The sequence below is a fragment of the Mirounga angustirostris genome, unplaced genomic scaffold (genome assembly GCF_029215605.1).
Source record: "Mirounga angustirostris isolate CCGP_5_RB_7025 unplaced genomic scaffold, mMirAng1.0.hap1 SCAF_8, whole genome shotgun sequence".
NCBI classification, from domain to species: Eukaryota; Metazoa; Chordata; class Mammalia; order Carnivora; family Phocidae; genus Mirounga; species Mirounga angustirostris.
In genome coordinates this window covers 146,015,696-146,040,064 of record NW_026991716.1, presented here as the reverse complement: position 1 = coordinate 146,040,064, position 24,369 = coordinate 146,015,696, and the positions used below count along the sequence as shown (strand labels likewise).

Below are 24,369 nucleotides of genomic sequence, written 5' to 3'. Positions count from 1 at the left end.
CGCATCGGGCTCCCTGCTCGGCAGGGAGTCTGCTTCTCCCTCTGACCCTCCCCCCTCTCATGTGCTCTCTCTCTCATTCTCTCTCTCAAATAAATAAATAAAATCTTTAAAAAAAAAAAGAGAGAGACAGTCTATGTAGGAGGGACAATAAAACCCTCCTCTATCCCCCTGCAAGTAGGAAATCAATTTCCACGTGAAGATCTCCCTGTACCAGGAGTTGAAGAGACTTCCTAATCACCAGAGATGGGAAATTTAGAGCCCAGAAGGCTGCATAAACAACCCTTGTTACTTTTGACTAATTTACTACCCCAGCTCAAATTCTGTTTAGAACTTCTTACTAATTGAAGCTCCCAAGGTTGTTTTCCTTCTTCTGTGAATTCCTCACAGATTTATTTTCTCTTTATCCACAAAGTATAAAACCTGCCTACCTTGGTCATTTAATCACATGTACATATTAATCTGTCTCATGTCAATGTAATTCCTAGTCCAGCTGGAAGAACCTTGAAATGCGCAAAATTTCTTCTGCCTCTTCAGTGGAATACAGAACATGACAAATAATCTAACTGTATTGGAAATGTATGAAAAAACACTCACTGCAGGTTGTATGGCAAAATAGGCCGACCTAAGTAACTTTGGAAATGAGTGGAATCTGTAGACTAAAGGAAAAATGTACTATACGTACCCAGTGAACTCTATTTCATAAAGTTCTTTCCCATCAGGCTGGTAGCTAACAGATCTGAAAACACCACATCCGTAATCTGGAATGGAGCAGTGAATTAAATAAATGGCAGGTGGTGAGAGCCAGTTTGTCACTGTTGGAGTAGGAAGTTACACATCAGCAAAGGGAGAAAATCACAATATCCATGTGATGACAGACCAGGTTGGAGACATCAGTATAAACTCGTCATTAGCTTAATATGGACACAGACATTTCCACATGGAAATCTTTAATTAGGTGTGTTTACATAGGTGGGAATACATGCATATATTGCCTTGCATTGTCCACTGAGCACATTCAATTCCTACAGGTGACACTTTAATACCATTCTCTAATAAAAGGAACCAGGCTTCTTTGAAGAAACTGCTGACACTGGGACTGAGACAGTAAATGTAGGAGCCAGGATAACCTCGAAGTATCAGAAAGTAAGGAAGTACCAAGAAAAAAACCAGAAAGATGGAATTATGTCAATGGAAAACAGGAGCCAATGGAAAGCGCTAGTAAAAATGAATGATTTGTTAAAAAGAAACCACAGGCCCAAAATGGAGTCACTTATGTTAAGAGATCCAGGTCAGCAAACGAGGACTTACTTCCTAACCCAACTTCAGTTTCACACCCCCCCACCTCCATGTAAACTTTAACCAGTCAACCTGGAAAATGTACTGAATGGCCCCTTCTGTTCCCCTTAGGAGGGTGACCTTGCCTAAAAAAGTGCATCCTTTGCTAATAATTTACATTTTTCAATTCCCTGTCTGCTTTTAAAAGCCTTTCCTTCCACGCAGCTCAAAGGAGGTCCTTTCTATTTGTTAGATGGAATGCTGCCCAATTCATGAATTGTTCAATAAAGCCAGTGTGATCTTTTAAATTACTCAGTTGTATTTTTTATTAACAGATTACACAGGTTTTTACAATTGGGGTTAAATAGACCTGTCCTAACAGAATTCCAAATAATAGATGTAGACACTCAGCCACCCATCAAGGAGGAGAAACAAACTCCCCCTCCCAAAGTGTGTGGGCTCTGCACAGTGTCTTCCTGCTCACAAAGACACACCATACGCACATGGGAAAGAGTAACTTCATGGCGGGGAATCCTGACCAACACTGCCTCAGCCAGGTGACCAACATGGTCACGGACAGTGACAAGTGTTCCCTTGTTGTACAGTGATGACAGAGCACTTTACTTCTTTGATCTGCTTCCTCAAAACCTACAACCCCAGTCTAACCATGAGAAAAATAAGTAAATCCCAATGCAAGTCTATGTATAAAATGCCTGAACATGGTCCTCAACATGGTCAAGGTCATTGAAACAAGTTAAGTCTGAGGGATTGTCACAGCCTAGGAGAGCTTAGGCTGTCATGTGGTGCCCTGCATGGGATCCTGGAGCCAGAAAAGGTGGAACAGAAGGAACCCGAATAAAGTATGGACTTGAGTAAATAATAATGTATCAATATTTGTTCATTAATTGTGACAAAACATAACATAATGAAATAAAAAATAAGAAAGAAAGAAAGAAAGAAAGAAAGAAAGAAAGAAAGAAAGAAAGAAAGAAAGAAAGAGAAAGAGAGTAGACATTAAAGGTCAAATAAGAGAAACCTATTGCTTCAGACTGGAAGCCTACAGGAAATGGGTGATTTCCTAATAAAAATGCACATTAACAAAATGGACCCTAAAATAAGGAAAAAACAAGCAGACCAATTAGCCATCCAGGGCCTCTTCCTCCTGCTGGTTGGTTCTCCCCTCACTGGTCTGGGGTTTTCCTCTCCCAGGATAGAGAAGGAACAGGGACAGAACTGTTCTGGAGCTGCCCTGAGACCTGACCCCACTCACTGTCTTCCTCTCCCCCAGCCATGCCCTGCCCAGTGAGGACACCGTGCCTGGGGAGTCTAAGGGATTATTGATCCTGATGGTGTCACCTAGCTCTTTTTTGGCAAGGGACTGGACACACTTACTGAACTAAAAGAAGTTAATATTTTTTAATGGTAGAAATACATTAATACTTGCAAGAGACAAGAGTGGGTTTGGACCTGGCAGGCCCAGGGGCTCACACTCTCACAATGTGACCTGGACCCTCTCCAACCCTCCATCCTAAGTGCTCTGGGGTGGCCCCATTCACAGGCACAGTCTCTCTCACTGCATCTGGGGCCTCCCACAACTCCAGGCTGACACCCACTCACCATCCATTTATTCTACCGGGAAGGGTTTCTCTTTCCCTGGAGTTCCATGAAAAGTCATGGTTTTAAGTGTCTTTGGCCTGGCTTGGTTCACATTCTCATCCCTGAAGCCATCAGAGCACCCAGCCGATGGAGGAAGGGGTTGGGTAGGCCTGGATCATACGTCCATCTCTGAGGTGGGTGGAAAGTGGGGTCTGCCTTCTGGAACTGTTTGGATGGGAGGCAGGTGAGATGTGATTCCCAAAGACAAGCTGAAGTGCTGGACTTGAGCATGAGAATGGATGCTGGGCTGGTAAGGCAACGGATTCCACATCACTGGTGGCTGACTGCCCGGCTGTGGAATTTGAAGCCCAAGGAAGGAAGAGGTCTCTTAGGGTCAGGGGCTTGCAGCCGCCCATCTAGTGTTCTTGCTGTTCTCCCACGATGGCAAGACACTCTTCCACTTGCTGAAAAAGCAAGTTTGCTGTTGGTGGGAAACTCAAGGGAAATTCCTGCCCTGGGCATTGGGTCCTCACATCCCAGAGACTGGAAGGCACACAGACCTCACTTGTGTCCCTGGGAGGAGGGAGCCCAGGAGTCACACATTAATCACACCATTAATCACCCATCCCCAAAGAACAAACTGGCCCATTTTCCAATCTCTTCTCTCACCTTTACAAAGAGCAGAGACCAAATGTGAGGCTGGTAAGTAAATGATTGCTCATTGAAGCAGTGGGAGGCTCAAGATTATTCCACAGCATGGAATCCACACTTGGCACACTGTTCAAAGGCCACAGACCCTGGGTCATGCATGAGGCTCTCTGAGACCACGCAGGCTCAGTGAGATACTACCCCCTGGGAGACACAGTTGTTCCTACATCCTTGATTCCTAACAAGTATGCATTTCAAATATTTACATTATAACCCGGAGGCCAAAGGACTGCAGGGCCAGTCTGCTGTTTGGCTGCTGTGGCCAGAGCCACATTCTGTATCTGGAGGATTATTACCTCTCTTAGCAGGCTCAGAGGCTGTGAAGGAGGAGGCACTTTTCTCAACCTCACAGACGTTGGGAATGAAAACATCCCAAGGAGCTGTCTACACCGTCTATGGACCTGTTATGTTGCCAGGAGCAAAGTCAGCTCAGTAACTGGCTGGAGGTTGTCAAGATCCAGACTGGCCTGACCTGGAGGACCACCGATGCCTGCCTGGATGGTCGGAGGCCAAGGGCTGTTCTGTCTGAGACTTCATTGTCTACTGCTGATCACATGGATGGGATGAAGGATCCAGCCAGTGCCAGGAGGGCACCACCAGCCCACAAGAAAGCTGCACAAAGGGGCTGGTAGGCCACCACACCTCATCCTATATAAATCCACACATACCTACTGAGTGCCCTGTGCTGGAACCTGGGAATCCCCAGGCAGAGTGGGGCCAGAAGCACCCTTTCCAGGTGGGAGGGTGGGAGGATCCTGCATGACCTCTGAGGCCATCCACAACCCATGATTTGGGTTGAGTTGGATTTGATTAGCAATAATCGTGCCTCGGATAAACCTCCTTGGCTACGAGACTGCCACTACGCAAAGCTGGTTGAGTTGGATTTGAAAGTCAGTGACCAGGGCACACATTTTACTCTGCTTTTAGAGCCCAACACTGAGGGGTATAAAAACTATGCTCCCCAGACCATCTCCTGATGCTTATGTGACCATGACAGTCCTGTCCATCCTAGAGGCTGAGAGAGAGGAAAATAGAGAAGAGACAAAGACAGGGAAGGGGGCCACTTATGATCAAGCAAAACACTGACCCTGACCCTGACCCTGATCCTGACCCAGAACCAGGCCCTGATCTAAACACTGACCTTGATTCTGACCCAGAATGTGAGGCTGACCTGGACCCAGGCCAAGATCCTGACCCAGATCCTGTCCTTGACCCTGACCCTCAACCATGACCCTGATACTGTCCAACAAATAAGGTTTATCAAGTGAGAATAATGAGAAACTAGACTCCAAAAGAAAGGTCCAATTTGTATTGTGGAGATTCAAATGTCTGGCTGAGCATTTGGAGCTGTGATGGCTGAGCAAAACCACTAAAGACCCTAAGCAAAGGTGAGGATATCTAATATGACAATTTTTCATCCAGGGATGGGTGGAGACTTGGCCCAAAGAGTCCCTGTTCTGGGTGGCTTCCAAAGGATAAACCAGCCATTCCCACCAAGAGCAGCACACAATGAGAGACTGTCCTATAGTTGTGACCTCCGTGCAGTTCTGCTCAGCTTCATTTTCTCCTCAGTGTTTTGGGAAAATATCTTTTGTGCTTTATAGATCTAAAATTATTAAGTGGTCCCTGTAAATTCCCTTCTGCAGGTGGAAGAGTCTAGTGCCTAGGCAATCTGACGCCAATGGCAGTGCGGGAGCACATGTGTTCAGCAGCAAAATGACTCATCCTTGCCTGGGCTTGTTCAATGCAGATATTCTGACTCATAGGAACTGACCTGCCAGCTTGCTCCCTTTACTAGGGGGCGATGAAGTGAGTCACAGGGGCATCAGCTGAACCTCAGCAAAATAAAGACTCGTAAAAAATCCATTGCCTTGAGACAACAGTTTGGGGGTTGCTAGATTACGTCCAGAGGGGAGATGTGTACCTCAGCAGAGGGGTGGGAAGGAGGCACAAGGGCCAAAAACATCCACTTGGAGACTTAGGAAGAGGGAGGAGTGGAGGTGGTATTGATCCCTGAAATGAAAACTGATGTTTTCAGATCCACTGTAATAAAGACAGGAACTAAAGCTGAGCCATAGGCTACAACCGATCTGACAGTAAGTCAGGGGAAAGAAGGACACAGAGAGATTTGAACATTCGTCCACTAAACATATGCTAGAATTCATAATACATTGATTCCAAGTAAAAAATGTTCAGTAATTAATAAAACGCAGAGGGATCTACAGTTGGAACTGAAACAGATCTCCCAAATGGGTTTCAGTTTTGAAGGAGGGTCTCTGGCATTCTCATCTTCATATGATTGGATTATGGGTGTCACAAAAGAAAACAGTATTTCACAGACTTGAGGTGTAAAAAGTCCCTGGATTCTCTAAGCAGTCTGGGACTCCACTGCTGGAAAGAAATGTTTGTTGAGTAAAACTCAGTTGGAGCAGGCTGTCACTGGAGTGAAACAGAACGTTCCTCCACAATCTGCTTTTACACACTGTTTCCTGACTTCAACAGACCGAGAAGAAACTAGTTTTTCTCCCTCAGAACACAATTCACATCTACAAATACCCTATCTTATAAGGGATGTGGCTTACTCAATTTCAAGAACTTAGTTTTTTAAAATAAACATTCTTGGGGGCACCTGGGTGGCTCAGTGGGTTGAGCACCTGCCTTCAGCTCAGATCATGATCCCAGGGTGCTGGGATTGAGCCCATGTCAGGCTCCCTGCTCAGCAGGGAGTCTGCTTCTCCCTCTCCTCTGCTCCTCCCCCTGCTAATGCTCTGTCTCTCTCACTCTCAAATAAATAAATAAAATCTTTAAAAAAAATTTTTTTTAATTCTCATATTATTTTCCCTTCAGTAAAACAGAACTGAATTTAGTTGCTTCAGAATCTAAGAATGATGAACATGTGCTTTGGGAAACAACAGCACAGAGGTAACACTAAGATGAAAGAGATTGTTCTTAGGTTTTACAAGAAAGGAAACGTTAGATGTTATTCTGCTATAAACTCATTACTGGAAATAGGAGCATCCGGGCCATAGCTACACTTGCTCACGTCTCACTGAGACTTAAACAAAAAAACGGCCAATAACATCCTCACCGCGCAGAAGGGGCGCAGGCCCGGCCCACCAAGCAGCGCTTCGTGCAGCCTCGGCGCCACGTGCCACGTCGGCGCCACGTGCCACGTGCGAGGCGGAGGAGGCTGCAGGAAAAGGAGCAGGGGACAAGGGCTCCTTTGGAGAGTGCGAAGTTTCAGACTTGTTGCATTTAGAATTTTAATTCTTTGGCAATTTTTACTTAAAAAAATAAACCTCTCAGTGTTTGATGTGACAAAGGCAGCCATGTCCAAAAGGCAGAGGAGGAAAAAACAAAACTAAGGACACAGTTAAGGAGTTGGTGAACATACACACGTCTCTTCCGGGCTCATTACAGTAAATTCCTAACCCCAACCCCTAAACCCTAACCCCGCCCCCACCTCACGGGACCGGAAGTTAGGGACGCATGCAGCGAGCTGACGTCCGGCCATTTCCTTAGTCCCGCCTCCTCCCCCTGCAAACGCCGTTCTGCGCGCCTTCCGGTGGCCAACTTCCGCCTTCCGGCCGCGAAGCGTAACCACGGGAGCGCCCGGTTCCCCTCGCTCTATGGCGGCCGCCCGTGCGGGGCCGGCTGAGCTGGGCTTCGTGGAGGCGGCGCCGGCGTGGCGGCTGCGCAGCGAGCAGTTCCCAAGCAAGGTGGGCGGCCGGCCGGCGTGGCTGGGCGCGGCCGGGCTGCCGCGGCCCGAGGAGCTGGCCTGCGCGCTGTGCGGCCGCCCGCTGGCCTTCCTGCTGCAGCTGTACGCGCCGCTGCCCGACCGTGCCGACGCTTTCCACCGCGGCCTCTTCCTCTTCTGCTGCCGGGCGCCGCCGTGCTGCGCCGGCCTGCGCGGTGAGCGGCCGCCGCGCCCGGGGCCAGTGGGGGGTGGTCCCGCGCCGCGCCCGCGCCCGCCGCCCTGCCTCCGGCCGCCGCGCTGCCTGGCGCATTACGGGGCCCCAGCTTCTGGGTTGACCAGTGGGTGCGGAGAGTGCGCGCTTATACCAGCAGAATACAGATTGGTTTCTAGAAGGCTGGGCCCACGTAGTGTTTCCGAATTTCTGCAGTCAGTGTGACTTAACTGTGAGTCTCACTATTTGATTATTTTGAACAAGCTCAAAGACCCGATTCAGGTTGTTGTGGGTACCCAACTAGTTTCTTGTGCTTGTGCACGTTTTTTTTCCTCCCCTTTCAGAAAATAAGATCCCTGAAATAAAAAAGTTCCTTCTATTTCTCTTTTTAAGAATTTAGTGTCTTTTCAGTCCTGTGTGGACTGGAGGCTCGAATATTTGGATTGCTGTATTATTTACGATATTTACAACGTTTCTCATTTTCTCTTAGTTTTTAGAAATCAGCTGCCCAGGAAAAATGACTTTTACTCCTATGAGCCACCTTGTGAGGATCCTCCAGAGACGGGAGAGTCTGTGTGCCTCCAGCTCAAGTCTGGTGCTCATCTCTGCAGGGTCTGCGGCTGTTTAGGCCCCAAAACATGCTCCAGATGTCACAAGGCACATTACTGCAGTAAGGAGCATCAGACTCTAGACTGGAGATTTGGGCATAAGCAGGCTTGTACACAATCGGGTGAGTCAACTCTTTTTAAGTCTTAGCTCAGTTTCAAAGCATCTGTCAACCCAAGTTTTTTGCTTTGAGGATAAAAGTTAAGATTAGAGAAGGTATTATACTTCTCAAAATTTTAGTAACTGGTAACATGAACACCTCTATGAAAGAGGAGCTGTGAGGTCTTGCCTGCTCAGATATGCCCCAGACTTGCTTTAATTTTGATGTTTAATTTATGACCTAAATTGCTGGAACCACGTGTATTAATTTACTAGGGTTACTGCATAGAATATAGCTTAGAAATGGGAAATTATTGGATCCTTTTTAAACCTAAAGGATTAGTAGTGATGCTAGTTACCTTTTCTTGTTTCAGATTATTTGGATGGAACAATTCCAGACCACAGCTTCCTTTTTCCAGAATTTGAAATTGTAATAGAAACAGAAGATGAAATTACATCTGAAGTTGTTGAAAAAGAAAATGAATCAGAAATTACAGGGAGCATGGGTAAGGAGTCACTTTTAGAACTTTATTCATTAAGTGATTAAATACAGTGCTGGAAAGAGAAGGCTCAGTATGTCAAAAAGAGAGGTAGGTACTGACAGGAAGTCAACTCACTTTGGAGTCTGTAGCCTATGATTTTCAAACACTGTCATTTGACAGTATCCTTCCTGTACCTCTCCTCCGTGGCATATATATCAGATAGATTCTGGTTCTGATGAAGACATGTCAGGGTAAGTATCCAGGTGGTCATTTGGGTAGGGCTCCTCCACAGGATGCTGGAAACTTGGTAAGTTCATCTAGATCCAAGATCTGTTTCTCAGATCAATATAGAATATGTGAGACCCTTAGCATAGTGTTTGGCGGGTGACAGGGGCCCTTTAAATGTTTCATCAGCTAATTTCAGATACCCAATTTTACAGGTTATCTAGATGATGGTACGCTAATGTAGTGCCTAGGCCTGCCAGATAGCTAAGCGAAGGATTAGTAGCCAACATTTATCCAGCACTTATTCTGCATCAAGGGCTATGTGTGCATGATCTCATTGAAATCCTGAAGGCAGTACAGTGAGTTAGAAACTGTACCTCATTTTGAAGTGAGGAATTTGAGGTTTTCTGGGTAACTTGTTTGGTCATGTAACCAAAGTTGGTAAAGTTTTAGAACTGCAGTTTGAGCTCCCATGTTGTTGACTCCAGAATTTGAACTCTTAACTACCACAAAATTGTGTTTTAGAGTCTAAATCAGACTTTACAGTATCAGCTTACTGGTTTATAGTTCATATTCAGGTGATATCAAAAATATACTTTGGTACATGTAACACAGACTAAATCCTGTTGCGAACAGCAGGGGTTCAGACAGCTGGGATTCCAGGAGAGGAGTGTGCAGGAGTGTGCAGAGAACAAGCTGGTAGGTCCACAGTGAGTGAGTGATGGCTGAATGAGTGTACCAGCTGGGAAAAGACATGTGTGAGACATGAAGAACCAGGGCAGTCCCAGGCAGCTTAAGGGCAGTAGTGAAAATAAAAGGTTCAGCATTTGTTGGGTGTCCTGTCATCTACCGGGCACAAGTCTTAAACCCAGGACTTGGGTCTGTTCTTTTCATTTGAAGATTTAAAGAGAAGCACTCACTAGGAACCTGTCCAGTAAAGTGGGGTACCTGGAAAATCAGATGGTCTTGAAACACTATAATGAATTAAAATAGGGAAAGCCTTTGGGAACATCTGGCTTTCACTATCTGATTTAACATTAAGTTGGTTATTTGAAATGTCCTGCCCTCAGCATGTAGGAAATGTCAAGTCATGGGGACTAGTCCTATTGCTGTAATGGTTGTGTTGATATTTTTCAGGTGAAGCACCTGAGGAAGAATTGGATTCCATGGCAAAACTTGAATCCAAGGAAGATAAAATTTTCCAGAAGTTTAAAACTAAAATAGCCCTTGAGCCAGAACAGGTAAACTAGAACTCCTGCAACTCCTTCTTGTGTTCTTTTCAGGTGGTGGTTTTGGGGTACAGTCCGTGAGAAGTAACTACTATAAAGCTAGTCTCGTTATAGGAGTCCTTCACACAGATAGGCTGCTGATCCTGTCAGTAGTTATTGAAAAACTACAGGTTATACTGTTTATCACGTAGGGTCTGTATTTTAAAGAAGGCATCCGAGACAGATGAGTAAGATGTTGCCTGTAATACAGGAAGTTTGCACCAGTGGCAGAAAGAAAGGAACAGATATTTTTGCCCATTTATCCAATAGGAACCTTTTGCTTGTAAAACCAACATGACATGTTAACACAGACACTGGTTTTGTGAAAAAAAAATGGGCTTTGGGGTTGGGAAGAAGCCTGGATCCTAGAGTTAAACGAAGTGCTCTGAGGTAATTGCATCTACAATGTGAAAAAATTAGAGGTCAGTTGTGAGGATGAAGGAAGAATGTAGGTACATAATAACTGCTCAGCAAATGTTTCCCTTCTTCATCCCTGTTCTTCTGTTAATATCATTCCCCTTAAAGACATTCACCGTAAACCTAAATCACTCAAGAAAGTTCAGCTCAACTCCTATAAAGCAGTCACTGAGTCAAATAAATATCCAGGAGAAGAATATTTTAAGAATAGACCTAGGTCCTAAACACTGTGAAGGTAGTTTTTAGCAATGCATATGCTTTTAACAAAACATAGGAAAGCCACTCTGTTGATGATTTATCTCTGTAGTATTTATCTAAACAACTGTGTATTACTTGGTATTTGTCCCTTTAAAATTCTTTAAAATGAAAATAATATATGAGAGCGCCCACAAGTGGGGGCGGGGGAGCAAAGGAAGAGTTTTTTTTTTTAATTTTAAGATTTTATTATTAGAGCGTGCATGCATGCCTGAGCAGGGGGAGGGAGACAGGGAGAGGGACAAGCAGACTCTATGCAGTGTGTGGAGGCTCCATCTCATGGCCCTGAGACCATGACCTGAGCTGAAACCAAGATTTGGGCGCATAACCCGACTGAGCCACCCAGACACCCTTGGTCCCTAACTGAGGTTCCTTTTATCTGTGAAAGTAAGCACAGACTCTGGGCTGCATTTTGGATTTAGAAACTGGTAATGGAGAAACAGGAGTATAGTGGGACCCTCACAAAATACTCCCTAGGATTCAGATTCTAACCATATTACCATGTATGAAATAGGATTTTGATATCCTGAGTCAGATAAGCTAAAATAACTGATTTGATGACACTGAAAAAGCATTAACGGTGCCAGGTCTGAGTTGGGGGGGAACAGTATAAACTGTGTTTCGGATGAGTGTTCCATCAAGGCTCTCCAGATTATTATCCAATCACGTGCTACCACTGGAAATTTAGGTGAGATGTGGGTGATTTGCACATGGTCCTGGTTGATTTTAGGTTCTCAGATACGGCAGAGGGATTGCACCCATCTGGATCTCTGGTGAAAATATCCCTCAAGAAAAGGATATTCCATATTGCCCCTGTGGTGCCAAGAGAACATTTGAATTCCAGGTATGACCTTAAATGAGTATTTTAATATGTGTAATCACCCTAAGTTATGTTATTAAATGCTCCAAAACTTTACCGAAGTAATATATGCACATGGGTCCTGTTGTTACTACAGAAAGTGCCTTGTCCCACCTAAGAGCTTATTCCCTGGAGGGAACGGTCTACAGTTTTATCTGGTAGTTCTCTAAATAACATGCTTTTTCTGGTAACTTGTCAGTTTACTAGTTTTTAGACCTTATCCATTGACTGGCACGTGCAATAATGAGGATTTAAATGTAGTTTCTTATACCATCTGGACCATCTTCCCACCTCCCAGGGTGGTTACATCGTTATTTTTAGTGTCTGCATTTTATTACCTTGTAATTTTAAATACTCTTTCTTTTCTTGTTATGGCAATTAAGGTCTTTGTACTTTGTGACAGGAGCGTTTTAGAGGCCTTAGTGAGGTTTGGTCTTAGTTTGTGGATTTGTTAGGAAAACAGATGGATATAATCATTAAGAGAAATGGTTTTTCAAAAGGAATTGTTAGGATCACAATCCATTTGGGTTGGGTAGAGATGTTCTTGAACTGTGGATTTGCTAACCTTACAGAGTGGTAGGTAATACTTGTTGCTGAGGGTAAAAAAAAGGAATTGTGAAGACTATATCCAACAGTAATTGGTTCTTAGTGTCAAAGCTGGAGATTAAAAGACCGGGGTCCCTGCAATCGCCCTGGCAAGGAAGGTCTGTTGAAAGCGGACAGTGCTCCCTGCCTCAGCGCAGGGCTCTAATTCTGTCATCCTCTTCTCAGGTCATGCCTCAGCTGCTCAACCACCTAAAGGCCGACAGACTGGGCAGGAGTGTCGACTGGGGTGTCCTGGCTGTCTTCACCTGTGCTGAAAGCTGTAGACTGGGGATTGGCTACACAGAGGAATTTGTTTGGAAGCAAGATATAACAAATACACCCTAAAGACAATGTTGTAAAGCCTTAAAAATGCTCATAATCTCTTAGACCTTGCAAGTCCATTTCTAGGACTTTATCCTAAGGAAATAATTATAGCAGAGACAAAGGTACAAAGACGTTGTTTTAGGTGAGTTTACAATGTGTAAATATTAGTGCAACAAAAATTGTCTGGTGACCAGGTATTTAAAGAAATTTTGGTGAATTCCTACAGCAGAAGGTAATGCACTCTTAATGATATAAACCTATATGTACAAGATACAGGTTTAAACTGACACCAAGATATTCATAGTATGTTCATATTTTTGTAAAAGTATTTATACATATGTATGTCAACAGAAATCTGGAAAGATACCTACTCGGTGGGAACTAGTTAACTATGGATGGTGGGACTATGAAATGATCGTTTTACCTATGTGTTTGTTTCTTTCTACAATAAAAATGGGTTGATTTCCTCATTAAGACAATCCATTACTCAGAGCATTTTTCCTCCTAACATTTGCAATGTTAAAACCAAGAGAAAACTATTTGGGTAAAACCCAAAGAGACGTGACTGGTAATCAGGTCATTGTCATGGGCTCTAAGACACATGGAAGTCCAGAACACTGGAAAAATACAAAACCCCAGTAGGCTGGTGAATGTGATGAATAACTGACTTCGAAGAGAAGCTCTACTTCACAACTGACCTTGATCTGCCAATAGCACTGCTCACAGATGAGAGATGCAAGGCAAGAATGATGGTCTTTCTCTCTCCCCCGCCCCCCATCTCATGCCAGTGTACACATGGGGAGTAAACCCAAGTAAGGAGGCAGGAATTGGCCATTAGAATTTCCCTAGGGAAATCTGGCCCTGAGGTCAGCTAAATCTGTTAACCGTGCTAAGGCTCCTTCCAGCCCCTAGTGTTTCACGATTACGCTGTGACAGTTCCCAGTTCTTTCAACACCAGTGACGCCTGCCCAGCACTGAAGGAGGCCTGAAGGGACACTGCTGTTGATCAGTGCTTAAAAACCAACAGCTAATCCAAGTTGGCTCATGTTCTCCCATAAGGGCATCTTTCTTGCATATAACACCATTATTAATGTCACTGACTACCTGGTTATTTTACTACATTTTTATGAGAAAGTCCTGGTCTATTAGCCCACATTATAGGTATATATGTTATTCATAGAGATATGTGTATGAAATACAGTGAAACATAGCTCTATATGGGAAACCAGTATGGAATTCTGACGGGGAGATTTGTTACTAGGCTACTTTTAAATACAACCTGTAAAGAGGGAGGATAGTGTCACAGTTTTCAAGCTGCGAGAGTGAAGTCTGAGAATGACCTACAACTATGGTGATACAGCCCATTGCTACTGGAGGACACATTATAAGTTGTCATCATCTGGTGGCAAGAATCAACACTTGGTAGGAAGCTCAGTGGCTTCTAGAAAACTGGACTAGTGTGGGGTCTTCACATTGCCAATTGTAAATGATTCTTAAAGTCAGGAGATGTTATAGTAAGTTTTCCAAAGCAGAATAGTGCCCTGACTGCTAAGGACTTTAAGCAAACCCATTAGGGTCTGTTTGGAGACATCACCAGATGATTGTGGACATTCTTGCAGGTATGTTGGGAATAACCAGCCAAGCTATCCTTTAGGTATGTATCCCTACCAAGTTCTGGCAATTGGGGTGAGGGTTCACAGGGTCTTTCCACTTACAGACTAGTCCAAATCAACAGAAAGAAAATGTCACAATGTCAACTAGCATCCATGTTGAAAAATAATCCATCATATGAAAAATAATACAAAATAAAAATAACCTAAAACCAAAAATTTACATAAAAACATTGAGCAACTCAGTTACTTCTGGAAATGCCAAGATGCATTTAAAAACATCCTAAAATGATCATGTCTCACCCAGTAACTTCCTGTAGAGGATGTCATTCACTATTGCCCATCCACGTACTCCACCAAAACTTCTGTTTGGCTCAGACGCTGCCTGACCCGACTGCTCACCCCTCCTTTTATTAGACACGAACGCTGGTCTCATCATCCCTTGACAATTCAGAGATAACAGCAAAATAAGTATGTTTAAGTGCTTTTGATAATCACCTTGGTGTTAATGCAATCTAAGACTGTTGCATGTATAACGTAAGATTAAGTAAATGACCATGGGATTTTCTAACATCATTCCGTGTGTCTAAAAATTAAGGATTCTCGGTGTAAAAAAAATAAGTGATTAAATGAAACCCCCGTAGTCTTGAATTTGAATTGGATATATCAATGTGAACTCATGAGGTATTTAATCTCGAAAACTTTCAAAGGGAAAGCAGCATTTATCCTGCTATATGAAGCGTATCACTTTATAAAAGTATTCCAATGAACGACTGGAAAATAAGTAGAATTTCATCATTTGCAACCCACTAATGAATTCACAGATCAATGAGAAGCCTCTGGATGTAGCTGCTCATTTGCAGGAAATCGAACACAGGAACATGCTGAACTACACCATGAGTTTGAAAATAGCAAAACACATACTGTAAGAAACTACCAGCTGTAAATTTGGCCTAACATTTTAAGGAAAAGACAGGGAGGGGGAATATAAGGAGTAAGACAGGCAGAAAAGCAACTTTTTTTTTTAAATGGAAGAATAACCCATATTAGTAATTTAGGTAATGACTATAAAATGACTACAAAGTTCAAGATCATGGTTATTGGTCCGGGGGTGTTGTGGCTGCACTAGAAGGAGAGGCCCCTGGGACACGGGCAAGGTTCTGAGTGATGGTTGCAGATGTCTACTGAGTAATACACTCTGCTAAATATTTGTTTTGTTAGGTTTTCTGTGTGTACCGTTTCACAGGGGAAAGCCTCAGAATTCCGTAAAGCGATTGGGAATAAGATAAATATGTCAATAAGACTTGAAAGGTAATGAAAAATTACATTAATACCAGGAACCAGAGAACACTTAGGAATTAACTTTTATGAAATGTATAAGCCCTATGTGAAAAAAATTATAAAACTTGACTAAGAGAAGACCTACATGTGGAAAGATACTTCTTTTTCAGATGGAAGGAGATAATATTGGACCGATGGATGGCAGTGGCTCCTCTCCTAGGCATGTTCACTACAGAAATGTCTGCACTGAACCACAAACAGGCATATAAGGGTGCTTCCTACAGCTGAAACACTGCTGATAATTAAGGAAACAGGTGAATACATAAAGGTACGTAAAAGATGTTGTACATCTGTGATGCTATCAGACTCCACGACATACTGACTGAAAATAAAAGCAAAGCTATAAAATATAAAATGCTTTAGTATTTTCTAAATTTGGGATCAAAAGCAGCCCAGAAGGAAAGAAGCTGCACAGAACGGGGCTTGGGGGATACCTGGGGAAGTAAGCAGAAGGGAGAGAAGGAAAGAACTCTTCCTTTCTGATTATGTGCTTCTGAACTGCTTGAAAATATACTTTGACAAATTAACCCAAACAATAAAATCCAAGAACTTACAAATTTCCAGGTAATATTCATGAGAAAAACAAACACCTCACCAGGCTGTACACATACCCAGCTTTAATACTGAAGGACTCTGGCCGAGAGCCTGGTTTTGCGTTCCCTAGCTATGTACCCTGGGGCAAATACCGCAGCTGAGGCCGGAGTTTGCTCACCTGGGAAAGAGGAACAAAACCGAATTATAGGTTTTGTGAGAATTACAGGCAATGTATCTGGGAAACAGGAGGTGCTCGATATATGGAACATAATAAATCCATGTTTCATGAGCAACCTTAAATTTTCAGGTAGTTATCCATTATCACTGCGACATACAATGCAATGTTGATTCAAACAAACAACGAGCAAGCAAGCACACACTGAAATGGTTCCAGGCAATTATATCTAAAATACAGCTTTAACAGTATGATCACACAAATCTTACAAGGTATCATTTATAACATCCATCTAACAATTTTATAAACAGCATTTATTGTACAGAGTACTCTGAAGGAAGAAAAATATGTACAGCCATTCGTTCTCATTAATACGGCTACTTTGTCCTGCAATACTGAAAAGGCGGAATGTGTCTGGCACAAAAATAACCCCTAGGAGTCACGAATTAGAAAAACAACACTTTTAAAAAAGATTTTTACTTTTCTGGTAGAAATATAAAAACTGTGGTTTATGGGGAAGAAATTAAACAAAAGAAAAAGTCCAATCAATTGCAGAGGTGGCTTTAACACTTGAAGTTTTGTACCTCAAACCAACTTGCTGACAGCAGTATGTGTTTAAAATCTAAATATAAATAAACGGGCAGCGCTGCACAAACAGGAGCACAGTACGAGCAACTTACACAGCGCTGTGAGTTCTCCGTGCAGAAGTAAGACCGCTTCCCGGCATCCCTACGGGGAACGCACGCTGGAGAGCTTCACCGGCTGCTACAACCCACAGAACATCCATCTTCTCACCAAATCGGGGCCATCCACAACACCACCATTTAAATGTACCAAAACTGATTTGTTTTAAAAACAAGTGGGTGCAGAGGCAGGAGTACATAACAGCCATTATGTCGTCTTCCTGAAACCCTTTAGAATAGGGTAGATATTTTCAAATGCTTCATAAATTTCTGCTCTGACTTTAGCACCTAATAAAGACAAGTCGGAGAAGAGAGTCTGAAATAGCTTTTCTTAACATGTTAAAGAGGTAAAATTACTTTAAAACAAAATTACTTTAAAACCATAAGCACAATTCTCATCCATTATTCTCCCACTTGCTGCCTTTAAGCAAGCTCTTCTGAACCTTCCCCTATTGTCTCCAAACGGCACTGCTGATGAATCTCAGAGTTACAGAAGGGTTTCCACCTTAAAATGCCATCTCTTAACCAATGTAATGGCCACCTTCCCTGCTCTCCCCACTACAGGTCTTGCTGTGGTCTGATTTCCCTGCTCTCACTCCCCCTGGTGGATATGTTTCTCATCAGAGTGTTAGGGTGGAGGAGAAGAAAGGGGCAAAGGCATCTCACTTGCTAGCTACCTGTCCCCAGTCTTTGAAATTACTTCTCAGCACTGAGAAAATGCTGTTCTTGAAACTCTTTCAAACCTTCGGACACTACTTCCTGTTACAACTTACCTGTTAATACAACTTTTCCAGAAACAAAAATAAGAAGAACAATTCTGGGTTTGATCATTCTGTAGATTAAACCAGGAAATAACTCTGGCTCGTAACTAGGAGGAAAATGGCAAAAACAGTTTAGAAATTAAAATCTGCCCATGCTTTAGGTAAAATGAGGACCTGCACAGGGAAAATACTGACTAAACCACAAACTCACTGGGAGGTGAACCCAAAGGAGAGAGAACTTAAGGACAGTGAGGGCAACCTGTCATCAGTACTTAAAGACTAACAAACTCTATATTTCTAATGAGTCTGGATTTTCTGCTGTAAAAACGAGACCTTTAGATTAATACTCTGCAGTGTCTGACCCTTATCAAGGGTCGTGAGTGGCAAGTCTGATTCGAACCCCAGCAGCCTCATTTCCCCAGTTCAGACAGACTGAACCAGTTACGATATGTGTGATTAACCTAGTGGGAAATGCAGGACAGGCTTCTCTGAGGAAGGTACACTTGGGTGGACATCTGAAATGCAAGTGGAAGTTTCCTAGGTGAAAAGTGGAACAAGAGGGTGCCAGGTATAAAACTGGGATATACTAGGGGCGCCTGGGTGGCTCAGTCGTTAGGCATCTACCTTCGGCTCGGGTCATGGTCCCAGGGTTCTGGGATCGAGCCCCACATCAGGCTCCCTGCTTGGCGGGAAGCCTGCTTCTCCCTCTCCCACCCCCACTTCTTGTGTTCCCTCTCTCGCTGTGTCTCTGTCAAATAAATAAAATCTTAAAAAACAAAACAAAACAAAACAAAACTGGGCTATACAAAAGCCTTGGCCCAAGAGGGGCCAGGCAAATCTGAGGGGTGCAGGGAGCAGAAAGGCTGGAGAGGTGGGCAGTGGCCTTGTAAGTGGCAGGGAAAAGAAGAGGAAAGAATATTCATTTCACTCAAGTTTATACTTTGCAGGTAGAGCTCATATAATGTTCACTAGAAGAAATAATTAAAAAAACTGGGGATAAAAATTGATAGGTGAGGTTGTGGATTTAATTCATGCATTTAAAATGCATTTATTGAGCAGTAAAATAACAGGGTATCAATTTCATCCCAGTCAAGGTGAGTTATAGATGTCAATAAGTGAAATGGGAAGTAGGAGAATGGTGAGAATAATATATTTTCCAAGACATAAGGGAGAAACTTCAACATTAAATACATCTGTCACTACATCATTTGCGCTTACATACTGTTTTGCACATGTTTTATCATGAACAATGTTTACACAGATCATAAATGAACTGTTACCACAGGCAATACATTTCAGACTCACCTGCTAAACTGTTGGTGGGTCAGCACAAGGCCTTCTAACCTTATAGGGAACTTCACATCACAGCTCCCCACCATGTTCTGAATCTTGAAGTCCAAGAACTTTGCTGGAAAACCTAACTTCTGTACAACTCTGGCATATTTCCTTGCTGCTAGTCTGGACTGTTCTTCACTAGGGAAAGGAAAAAGTCAGATAGTCGTAGTCAAAGCCACCTAAAATAATTATTCAGATGAGTAACTTTATAAAAAGTCAAAACTAGAAAAGTTATTTTTTAAAAAAGTACAAAATGTCACCCCCCTTCCAGTAAGAGAAAAGAACAAAAGACATTAACTATTTTATTATAAAGTACTCCTATGTCCTTGACAGAAAACTACAGGCCTGCACCAAATTACTGATATGCCCAGGTTTTACAAAAGTGGAGTATCTCATCATCACCACTATCATTACTATTACTGTATTTTAGCCCACAATCCTGAGATGAAAACTAACAACTAACAACTTCATTTTGATAGGAAAATAGTGATGAGATTTATACTTGTCTAATGCATATACTAATTCTGTCCTCTTTTACGTCAAATCTCTCATCCATTCTTATAACTCATCAGTTAGATAAAACTATGGTTTAGTAATACAGAGCTTATGTAAGAAAAGCAAAATAAAAGCAATAAAACCATCATGAACAAAAGACTCTCAAGTGCAGGGATCAGGAATGACAAAAATTAAGCATACATACATGCAATGATTTTTTTTTTCTTGAGGACAATAAATTTATTTGCAGCTTCCTATTTTGATATAAACTAGATACACACTATTCAGTGTGTAGCAAATGGACAAAGAGAGCTAAACAGTGCACATGAAAAGCACGTCTGGGGGGCACCTGGGCGGCAGATTGGGCATCTGCCTTCAGCTCAGGTCATGATCCTGGGGTCCTGGGATCAAGCCCCGCATCGGGCTCCCTGCTCAGCAAGGAGCCTGCTTCTCCCTCTCCCACTCCCCCTACTTGTGTTCCCTCTCTTGCTTTGTCTCTCTCTGTCAAATAAATAAATAAAAATCTTTAAAAAAATAATAAAAAAAGAAAGAAAAGCATGTCTGGGAAAGAAAAAACCATCTAGCATTTATTGATAAACCAGAAGCTTTCGATGCTCCATCCAGGGGAAACAAGCAAGTCTCCTAAATGAAGACTTATGTGAAAGCCAGGGATAGACCCACATCTTGCCTTCTGAAAAAAACTCAGAGACTGGGAACCACAATATCTACAATAGCCTTCCCTTCATCCAATAAGCAAAAGCATCCACAGCGCCCCCCGCCCCGCCCCGTGTGTGGACAACTCCAAGTCATATGAATTATCTTTTATTTTAAAAGTTTAATTTACTTCATTTGTTCAAGCTTTATGAAGCTGATATATCTACTCTTTCCCCAACCTTTGCCTTCTACCAATTACATGGAGTCCGTTAGACAAGGTTTAAAGTCAAGGATCCAGAGCGTTAACCTTCATAGACCGGATCACTCCAAACAGATGCAGAATGTAGGCAACAGCCATTTTATGAAAAGGGTACAATCCTTAAGACCTGCATAACCCTGACCCTCATGAGGCAGACTATTTACAACAAGGGGCAGCAGGCATCCGTAACCAACACACATGGTACTGTCCCACTGCCAGGACCAAGCAGATCTGTACACTCTCACACCATCAGCTCTGAAATTCTGTGATTCCTGACCAATTTTTTTTTTCACTTGGGGATGAATTTGTGCTATATGTAGAATTTTTTACATAAAGGGATCCTTAGTAATAGCTTGGATGTTACATTTCATCAAACATACATAAAATGCAACTGAATAATCATAATAATATATGACCAGGAGAATAAACTCCTTAAACCTACCTCTTGGCTCCTGTGCACACCATTTTCCCAGAACTGAATATCAGTGCAGTGGTTCGGGGCTCTCTTATTCTCATGATTACAGCAGCAAATCGCTAAAATGGTCAGAAACAATCATTAATGAGGTCATGCCAAACGGCTGATTTCCTTTAGGAGAACAAGAAAATGACAAACAACATCACAACTGATAAGAAGGACCTGTTACACACAGAGTTCTCATAATATCTGACATATGTTCCTATCAGGGTTCCCTTACATCACCATGCAGCATGCATGGTTTTGCACAGGGAGCAGAATAAACAGTAACTACTAAGTAAGTTGAGCCAAGATCTGTGTATTCTTTCAGACATTGCAACAAGAAATATCTGCAGGGTGCCTGAGTGACTCAGTAAAGCAAGTGACTCTTGATTTCAGCTCGGGTAATGATCTCGGGGCGGGGGTGGGGGGGGTTGTGGGATACAGCCCCGCGTCGGGCTTCGCGCTAGGCACAGAGCCTGCCTGGGATTCGCTCTCTCCCTCTCCTTCTGCCCCTGCCCCCCATAAAAAAAAATATATTTTCAAATTTTTTACCTTACCTATTACATCCTTAATAAATACCAGTGTCTCTTTCCTACCTTAGATTTGCTAGCTTCTAAACTGTAACTTTTCTGTTTTATTAATGATTTTTTTGGCAAATAGATAAAGATTATTTATTTATTTATTTATTTATTTGACAGAGACAGAGATAGCGAGAGCAGGAACACAAGCAGCGGGAGTGGGAGAGGGAGAGCAGGCTTCCCGCCGAGGAGGGAACCCGATGTGGGACTCGATCCCAGGACCCTGGGATCATGACCTGAGGCGAAGGCAGACACTTAACGACTGAGCCACCCAGGAGCCCGGCAAATAGATAAGATAAACCTCTACCTCCAGAGGGAGTAAATCAGATTACAAACATACCAGTATGTAGTAAAATGACCTTCTGTTTCCAACTGGCTTCTAGAAACAGTATTAAAGTATTAACACTTACAAAATTACAAATTAAGAAAAAAAAGTTTTTATCTTTAATTTCTACTTTTTAAGTTTTAACAATGTTTTTATTGCTAACATTGTAACTCAAGGGGAACGTATTTCAGCCATGGGTTGAATTAATGGCCTCCATTACTAGCGTAATTACATAAGAAAAAATTCATATATTTCTAATCAAGATGACCCTTTAACAAATTAGACTGCTTTAGCAATTTTAGTTTAAAACTGCTGTCTTCCCTCAGATTTTACCATCATGCAAAACTCCTAGCACTATATTCTAGTTTATATGAGTCCCAGGAAAAGCTTACTCATTTAGCACTTCCTAAATCCCCTCTACTGGTTTTATTGATCAAAGAGTATCACTGCATTGGAGACTATAAAATTGTAAAATTATGTATTCAAAGTAAATAATATAATAAAAGATTAATTATTCTAAAGCTACACATTATACAGGCTTGCCACGATGGATAAACGGTTACTTCCAGACCTTAGTTACCTTGGGATCTTAGACAAATACTTAAAAAAATTTTTAATATTAGGTAAGTTCTTAAAGATAAAAACACAGGTCAATAAACAGTTTTTATTGCTATATAAATAACCATTCAATTTCTTGGTGGAAGGACAATGTTGATATATATGTTTACCACTTTAAACAATTATAGAAGGGATATATATCGTGCACTGATGGAGAGACAGCAATGGAGACATTTCTTGGTCATCTACCTTCTACTTTTCCTTGTGTCTGTAAGCAACAACACTGGTTTGCTTTGGCTAAAGGTAATAACTAATATAAACAGTTAAGACTATACCCCTAGGCACAATAGGTAATAAATATTGTACCTTCTTATTAAGGAAATTGTTACAGTTTATTAACATCACAAATTCAACATTACATATATATCATTTTACTTAATATGCTGATATTACATTTCAAAGTCAAAGGTAAAATGCTTTAAATGATGAAAAAAGTTAAAAGTTCTGACTTTTCCTTTTTCTTATATTCTTACTCTAAATTAAAAAAACAAAAAAGAACTGTTTTTACATCGAAATATCTTTGTGGTTTCCTAAGTGGCCACTGGGTAAACATAAAGATTTATTCTTGTACCATAAAAAGAAGGGGTTCTAAAATAATTGGCCACATTTGATATTCCATATTTTAATTAGCTCAACCAAGCTGACCAAAAAGTCTCAATAGCTAAATGAGTCATTTTTGTTCTTGGCCAGTTATTACAGCAATTTTTATCTTGGACATTTCTACCTAGGCTACATCTTTCTCACTTGTATATAAAACACAAGGTTATGTTTTAGAGATTTAGAAACTCACTCCAAGACCATTACTTAACATTTTTCTCAACCCACAGCTAATATTTATCCATCCAACTTAGCTATCTGTTACAGCTGACAAACATACCCCTACACTTCTGTAATATTACTTTGCTTCCTATATAACTGTTAAATAATGCTCCAATCTAAACCCAGCTACTTTACTTCCCTTCCCTTAAAAAAAAATAAACTATTTTAGTAAACTATCAAAATAAATCTAAACCTGCCTCATTCTGACTGTTTTACCCTGATGATACATCCTAGACATCCTCATTCAATAATGATTCATATATTTAACATAATCAAGGTATACTTTATACTGATACAGTTTAACTTCTAAATATTGTTATGAAACACTCTGTTACAACAGCTCATTCTACTAAAATAGTTATTTTAGTAGAGGTTCATGAGTAAATATTAATAGTCAATAAGATCTGGGTTTATGTCATGAGGAAAATAAGAGTTTTCAATCTTTGAGTATCTCAAATCATTAAACATAAATTGGTGACTTACTAGAAGAATCAGACTTCTGAAGGCAACATCCACTGTAAGATTACACCCTACTCTAGGGAAAGGGGCTTCACTATCCTATATGCAAACAGCAGCTCTTACTAGCGTTAGCCACCACTGACAACAGAATAATATATATAGTTTTCAAGTTGAGGTGGGAGGCAGAAACTTAGTCATTGTATTTCTCTTTGTTTTATTTAAATATCTCAAAATGGCTTGGTTCCACTCAAAATCATCTTCAAATTTTAATACTTAGGCATGTGCACACACATATGTGCATACAAACAAAAAGCCACCAGCAAAGACAAAGACAAATATGTACATTGATTCAAACTTTACAGAAATATTGGTGAGGATATTTAACTTGAGAAGTTCAAAAGGCTGCTTCACAAGCCAACAAAAACTGTAATAGAGGGCAAGACTCTGAACTCTCACTTAGATGTGACCTAGTAGCCAAACCAAAAACTTTAGATATGCTTAGTAATAGCGTGTCTGTAGTTCTCCTGTTGATTGAAGCTTTCCTTTGTTTAAAGGCCAATGCTAAAACAGTCCAAGTTTCCAAAAAGAGTTTTATTTTCCTTGGCCTACATTCTTAGCCCTAATGATGAGGTGAGTTACACCTCAAAATCCCCACAAAT

General features: G+C 41.8%; 2 protein-coding genes and 1 pseudogene across 5 annotated transcripts in view; 1 reads left to right on the top strand and 2 right to left on the bottom strand.

The window, feature by feature from the left end:
* Nucleotides 1-4,341: 4,341 nt before the first annotated feature.
* On the bottom strand, nt 4,342-4,450 carry LOC129045580 (U4 spliceosomal RNA; annotated as a pseudogene).
* Nucleotides 4,451-7,148: 2,698 nt separating this feature from the next.
* Nucleotides 7,149-13,086, top strand: PDCD2 (programmed cell death 2). Its single transcript, XM_045865929.3, has 6 exons — nt 7,149-7,491; nt 7,978-8,217; nt 8,567-8,698; nt 10,037-10,140; nt 11,570-11,683; nt 12,470-13,086. Exons 1-6 carry the CDS (start codon nt 7,209-7,211, stop codon nt 12,626-12,628), a joined length of 1,032 nt encoding a protein of 343 aa, XP_045721885.1. The 5' UTR covers nt 7,149-7,208; the 3' UTR covers nt 12,629-13,086.
* Nucleotides 12,922-24,369, bottom strand: part of TBP (TATA-box binding protein) — a 25,608-nt gene continuing 14,160 nt past the window's right edge. For 2 of the 4 annotated variants that reach the window (XM_045865930.2, XM_045865931.3), the window contains exons 5-8: nt 20,897-20,988; nt 19,017-19,184; nt 17,724-17,818; nt 16,476-17,238 (exon numbers count right to left, since the gene is read on the bottom strand). In XM_045865930.2, the coding sequence (XP_045721886.1) occupies nt 17,159-17,238; nt 17,724-17,818; nt 19,017-19,184; nt 20,897-20,988 (435 nt within the window). In that variant the 3' untranslated portion in view covers nt 16,476-17,158. Of the gene's footprint in view, nt 16,271-16,475; nt 17,239-17,723; nt 17,819-19,016; nt 19,185-20,896; nt 20,989-24,369 lie in introns of those variants that run through there. The other 2 variants (XR_010413855.1, XR_010413854.1) reach the window with 2 other exon arrangements.

What these genes read in the sequence shown, in the direction of transcription:
- PDCD2 (XM_045865929.3), top strand. Translation starts at nt 7,209, where the DNA reads ATGGCGGCCGCCCGTGCGGGGCCGGCTGAGCTGGGCTTCGTGGAGGCG. An exon ending in GCAGGCTTGTACACAATCGG is followed by an intron (nt 8,218 to 8,566) that starts GTGAGTCAACTC and finishes TTCTTGTTTCAG; the next exon opens with ATTATTTGGATGGAACAATT. An exon ending in AGAGAACATTTGAATTCCAG is followed by an intron (nt 11,684 to 12,469) that starts GTATGACCTTAA and finishes TCCTCTTCTCAG; the next exon opens with GTCATGCCTCAGCTGCTCAA.